Source organism: Thecamonas trahens (assembly GCF_000142905.1).
Source record: "Thecamonas trahens ATCC 50062 unplaced genomic scaffold supercont1.34, whole genome shotgun sequence".
NCBI classification, from domain to species: Eukaryota; order Apusomonadida; family Apusomonadidae; genus Thecamonas; species Thecamonas trahens.
This window is the reverse complement of record NW_013657646.1, coordinates 343,305-349,135: the sequence shown is the minus strand read 5'-3', so window position 1 is coordinate 349,135 and position 5,831 is coordinate 343,305. Positions and strand designations below refer to the sequence as shown.

The following is a 5,831-nucleotide window of genomic DNA, read 5'->3' as shown; positions in this document are numbered from 1 at the left end:
CCCCCCCCCCTCCATGCCGCCGCCTCCGATCCCTCCACCACTTCGGCCGCCACTCTCCGCCACGGCTGTGGCCACGGCCACAACCAAGCTCTCCCCCACCTCACCCCCCAGCCCCCACGGCCCATTCCCATCCTCCATGTCGACTGGAAGATACTCGGAACCGTCATTCCATGACAAGCCCACGCCTCAGTCGGAGCAGCTGGTGGCAGAGCTTACGGCGCTGCGGGCGAGTCTGGCGGCAGTCGAGGCGGACTTGGCCGTGTCGGGCAACAGCTTTCGAGTGGTCAAGCGGGTGCTGATGAAACAGTGGTTTTTGTCTGGCATGCTGCTGGCCGTCATCCTGGCGGCGATTTATCCTGAGGCTGGACGGAATCAAGCTCCGTTGTATCCGCAGTACTCGGTCAAGTACATCGCTGTTGGCCTCATCTTTCTTCTCTCCGGCCTCTCGCTCAAGACCCGAGAGTTGGGCAAATCAGCTCTGTACTGGAAATACAACCTGTACTTTTTCGTTTGGGTCTTTGTCTTCTCACCCATCGCCTGGTTTGCTCTCCGCTATCTCCTGGATCTCTCCGACTGGTTCTCCAACGAGGATCTGCTGGATGGCCTTGTCGTCATGGGCGTCCTCCCCTCCACCATCTCTTCCCAGATTGTCCTTGCCAAGGCCATGGGCGGCAACGATGCAGCCTCGCTCTTCAACGCCACCTTTACAAACCTTGTCGGCGTCATTCTCTCGCCGCTTCTCCTTGTTGTCCTGCTTGGCAACTCGGGCTCGGTCTCGGCGAGCAAGCTGCTCCTCGACCTCGTCATCTCCATCCTCATCCCCATTGTCATCGGCCAGTTTTTGCAGTACGCCTTCCGCGAGCGACTTGCTCGCGCCTCCATCCCCTACGCCAAGATCTCCAAGGTTGTCCTCCTCATCATCATTTTCTTCACCTTTGCCAAGACCTTTGACAAGGGCGTTGACCTCTCGTGGCGCGCTCTCTTTGGCTTGGTCATCATCCTCGTCGCCTCGCACCTCATCCTTCAGCTCCTTGTCTTCCTCTCCTCACAGTTGCCTTTCCTTGGCTTCACTCGCGCCGACACCGCCGCCGCCATCGCCGGCGCCGCCCACAAGACCGTCGCTGTCGGCATCACCCTCATCCAGCTCATGTACGACGACGACGAGTCTGGTCCTGTCTCCATCCCGCTCCTCCTCTACCACCCGCTACAGCTGCTCATCACCGGTGCACTCGTCGGCCGCGTCCGCTCGTGGCTCATGGCCGGCTCGACACTCCTCCCCACCGCATCGTCGCCGTCGTCGTCGTCGTCGTCCTCGTCAGCTCTCACCACCGCCGTCTCGGCCAACACCTGCTCGACATCGAGCTCTGCGTCGTCGTAGCGGCTTTGTCCACCTGCGCGCCTTTCGTAGTCTGTCCACGCGTTCCAGCACACGACATCAGCGCCAAACCCTAAGGTATCCCTCGCGACATTGTGACGTGGGGATTGGCGTTGCAAATGAAACAAAGGCTTTGGCGCGAGCGGCGTCGACGCAGTCTTGACATAGTATCCGGTGGCGTTTGCCGTTGTCAACGACAAGCTCCGCCAGCTTCGCGCGCCGCTCCCCTCGATCGGTGCCGCACGACGCCTCACGCGCCTTGCCCATCCTCCTCTCGGCCCGTCACCGCGACGGCAACTCTTGCATGCTGCAGGTGGCATCACGGGCACGCGGCCATACGAGGCCAGCGGGGGGGTGGAAGGCCTTGCTCATGTACTGTGATGTGTTGTTCACTTTGAGGCGCGCGACAACGCGCCCGAACGACCGACCGTACCGTTAACGCTAGCTCGCAAATGAAACGTAGATCTCGCACGAGATGTCGCGCGGCTCGATGATGGTGTCGATCTGGGCAGGCGTGAACCGCTGGTTGCCGGTCATGTCGACATGCCGCAGGCCGGTATTAGCTTCGAGCGCCGTGACCACCTCCATAAAGTGGTCGCCCGATATAGAGTTGTTGGCGAGCGAGAGCGAGATAAGCGTCGAGTTGGAGGTCAGGCCCTCGGCGAGGGCGTCGACGCCAGATCCGATCTTGTTGCCTGCAAGCGAGAGGTCGGTGAGCGCAAGCCCGTTAGCCGCCAGTGCCCGTCCAATCGCCGCAGCGCCTTCACCGCCCAGCTTGTTGCTCGCCAAGCTGAGCGAGCGGAGCGAGGTCGACGCCGCAAGCGCACTCCCGAGCGCCTCGGCAAAGTCCTTCTTGAACGAGTTTCCGGAGAGGTCGACGGTGACCAGCGAGCGTGACGCCCCGATGGCTCCCACCAGCGGCACCCCGTCCTTGGTCGAGATGCCGTTGTCGGCCAGCGAGAGCGTCCGCAGATTGCGGACGGTTGGCAGCGTCTCCACCAGCGCTGCAATCCCGTGCTTCTCCAGCGACACGTCTGAGAGGTCGAGCTCGGTCAGGCCCGATGCCTTGGTCAGGTGTGGCGCAAACGTCGCCACGCCCTTGCCCAGCGAGTTGCCGGCAAGCGCGAGTACCTGCACCGAGTTGATGCTCAGTCGTGCCGAGAACACGCCGCACTCCTTGGCTGAGATGTGGCAGTTGGAGAGGAGGATCGATGTCAGCGTCCGCTTCTCCTCCACTAGCGCGAGCAGCGCCCGGACGCCCTTGGACGTCACATTGTTCCGCGAGAACGCCAGCGACCTCAGGCCAGTGTTGCGGCCCATGTTGACAAGAATGCCCTTCTCCAGCCCAAAGTCCGTAATCTTGTTGCCCGAGAGGTCGAGCGCCGTCAGCGTTGACGCATTGTTGTACAGCCGCTTACCGAGGTGCACCACGTGTTCGTCGCCGAGCGAGCACGCCGCTGCCGCAAACACCTGGTTCGCATGCACGCCGGCCTTGAACGTCCGCACAAGTTCCAGCATCGACTTGGCCGGCATGGCGTTGCCGCTCACCACAAGCTCGGTCAGCGGCGCGGTGTGCCGCAGCGCCGCGCACACCACAATCCACTGCTTCTCCGTCGTGAGCGCACACTCGCTTAGGTCCATCTTCTCCACCCGGAACGCGTCGCCAACCTCAGAGAGCACACGCTCGACCGCTCCAAGACACGCCTTGGACTCGCCAAACCGCGATTGTGCAAACGAGACCGTGCTCACCATAACGTCGTCTACAGGCAGGCCCTCTACCTTGCGCGTCTTGCGCAGCGCCGTCGCCAGTGCGAGGACCTGGTTCGGCGCCCAGAACGCACAAGCCTCAGAGTCCTTGCCTCCGGCCTTGCCGCCAGACGGCCCTGCTCCTCCGCCCCTTGCCACCAGACCCAGCTCGGCCTTACGGGCCGCCTCGGTCGCCGCAATCTGCGCCGTGGCATGGAGGCTCGAGTCGGCTTGCGGCGCGCCCATGTTGAGCAGCGTCAGCGGGGTGCCAGCATCGAGCGCGGCGTGGATCGGCGCCAGCACCGACGCCAGTGGTGCCGTACCGGCCTTGGCGCACTCCTCGACATACGTTTCAAGGAGGAGGGCAAGCCGCGACGGCGCGGCGTAGTCGAGCGCCCGCGGCTGCGGCAGCTGCATCACCGTCCGCATCGGCAACGGCTCGGAAGGAACAGGCAGGTCGTCGAGCATCAGCATCGGACGCGTTGGCACCGCGTCGCCAAAGACCAGCAGGATGTAGTAGCCCGAGATAAGCTCGACCAGCTCCCGTGCGGCGTCAGCACCGCCCACCACCGCGTACGAGAGCAGCGACGCACCCTCGCCGCTGGCCGGCTCTACCACGTCGAACAGAACTTGCTCGGCATCCCATCGCCACGACTTGAGTTCGTTCTCGTCCGAGCCCGGCGTCCGCCGAAAGAGCGAGAAAAAGGTGTACGGCTCGCCCTTGTGCCGGATGAGAACGCCGTCCTCCACCACCGCAATCGAAGCCGGGACCGAGCCCGGTCCACGGGCGTCAAAGTGGGTGCCGCCAAAGGCGGGCGCCTCGCGCGCCCGCGCCAGGTACTGCTGCACCAACTCGTCGCCGGTCAGTTCCTGGTCGTTGCGCGCCCAGGCCACAAACATCCGGTCCTGCCACAGTGAGAGCGCGTACCGTGAGACAAGGTGCCGCGGGAGGAGGTCGTCGAGCGCAGACTCGTCCAGAAAGCCCAGGTTGTGGACCTTGGGGTCAAACTTGCCGTGCGTGATCTGCAGCGTGAGCGCTGCGAGATTCACTGCCAGCGGCTCCGAGACCGCCAGCTGGCCCGACGTCACGTCGTTGCGCGTCTGCAGATACAGCAGGTTGAGGATGACCGGATCCGGCGTGGCCGGCATCTTGAAGAACTTGGTACGGAACGAGATGAGGTCCGACGGCTTGAGCTCGTGGTCTTCGATGGTCCGGTCTGCGTCGATAAAGTCCTGGATCCGTCCGGTCTTGGTGTTGAGGACCACAAGCTCAAACATGTCGTTGACCGCGAGGTTGATCTTGCTGGCAAACACATCCATCAGCTCCTGCCCGGTGTAGTCGCACGGGACCGCAATCTTCTTCCGGCTCCCCGACGGAAGGAGGATGCTGAGGATGACCTTGGGTGCGTCTGACACCCGCGGCTGTGACGACTCGGCAAACTGTCGGACTCGTCCAGCCAGCTTGGCCCGGAGCCGCTTGATCGACGGCGTCGGCTGGTCGTCGGACGACACAACCGGGTATGGCGCCTCGTAGGGACCAGGCGCCACCTCGGCCTCGTCGTCGTCGGTCGCCATCGCCGTCGTCCCGCGGACATGCAAGTCGTCGCTTCCCTGCCGGCGCACAGACATCCGCCGGCCTGTCCGTGACTGGGAAAGAAACCGCTCCCTGAGCGCCGCCGCAAACTCGTCGTCCTCGCCGTCGCCCGAGTCAGAGTCTGAGCTCTCGTCGTCGAGTGAATTGCCGCCGGCTCGGCCCGCCTTGCCAATCGCATTGTCGCCGTCGCCGCTGGCGCTCCCGCTTCCGATGTCGACCTCGCCGCCGCCCAGCTTGGCCTTGCGCTCGCGATTCGTAGGTGCGCCCTTTTTCTTGGCCGCCGCCTTTCGCTTGAGCTTCAGCAGTTGAAACGCGGTCTTGCCCGCGCTGTTCTCCAAGTGCACGTCAATGCCCTTGACAATCAGCAGCTTGGCAATCTTCTCCTTGTCCTTCATCACTGCCAGATGCAGCGCAGAGTCGCCAGTTGAGGACTTTGCATATTCAGCGGGGGAGGAAATGGGTGAGTGTGAGTGTAGAGGGGGAGCAGAAGGAGAAGGAGAGGAGAGGGGGGGGGGGGGGGGGTGCAAGAGAGGGCGTACCGTGGCGTTGATGTCGCAGCCGAGCTTGATGAGCAGCTTGGCCATTGATAGCTTTCCTGCGATGACAGCAAAGTGTAGCGGGACTGTGCCCTTTGTCGGCTCATGGACATCAAGTAGCTCCTTGCCGTACTTGCTCACCAGCGCCAGCACCTTGTCCTTGTCACCGTGAGCAACCGCCACAAACATGTCCTTGGCGTGTCGCACCATCGATTGCGACGATCGAGTTCAGGCGGCGTCTGTGGATGCGATCTAGACCTTGACGTGAGTACCGTTGTCCCAGACAGAGCCGACGCAATCAAGATGACGGCAGCGACAGCAGGAGAGTAAGTGGTGCGTGGCGAGTAGCGAGTAGCGAGCGGCGAGCAGGTTGTGGTGTGCGGCGAACTGGGAGAGGTGAGCGGCAAGCTGAGTGCAGCGCGAGAGAGAGGGTGGGGGGGGTGTTGGGGGGGGGGGGTGGGGAGTATGAAGGGTGATACCCGGGAATCTCTTCGGAGAACAGTGAGTAGAGACGTTGCCTCGGAAGGGTGTGGTGGAGTGGTGTGTTGGTGTGGTCAGGGTGTGTGTGTGGTGGGGGGCA

At 63.1% G+C, this 5,831-nt stretch overlaps 2 protein-coding genes across 2 annotated transcripts; one reads left to right on the top strand and one right to left on the bottom strand.

The window, feature by feature from the left end:
• Positions 1–136: 136 nt before the first annotated feature.
• Positions 137–1,378, top strand: AMSG_07375 (sodium/bile acid cotransporter 7; the record flags this gene model as incomplete). Its single annotated transcript, XM_013900823.1, has 1 exon — positions 137–1,378. The coding sequence occupies one exon, from the start codon at positions 137–139 to the stop codon at positions 1,376–1,378; it is 1,242 nt and encodes a 413-aa protein (XP_013756277.1).
• A 438-nt stretch (positions 1,379–1,816) lies between these two features.
• AMSG_07374 (NOD3 protein) lies at positions 1,817–5,543 on the bottom strand (the record flags this gene model as incomplete). Its single annotated transcript, XM_013900822.1, has 2 exons — positions 5,255–5,543; positions 1,817–5,146 (listed from the first exon to the last, which is right to left on the bottom strand). The coding sequence occupies exons 1-2, from the start codon at positions 5,459–5,461 to the stop codon at positions 1,817–1,819; spliced, it is 3,537 nt and encodes a 1,178-aa protein (XP_013756276.1). The 5' UTR covers positions 5,462–5,543.
• Between the last annotated feature and the right edge of the window lie 288 nt (positions 5,544–5,831).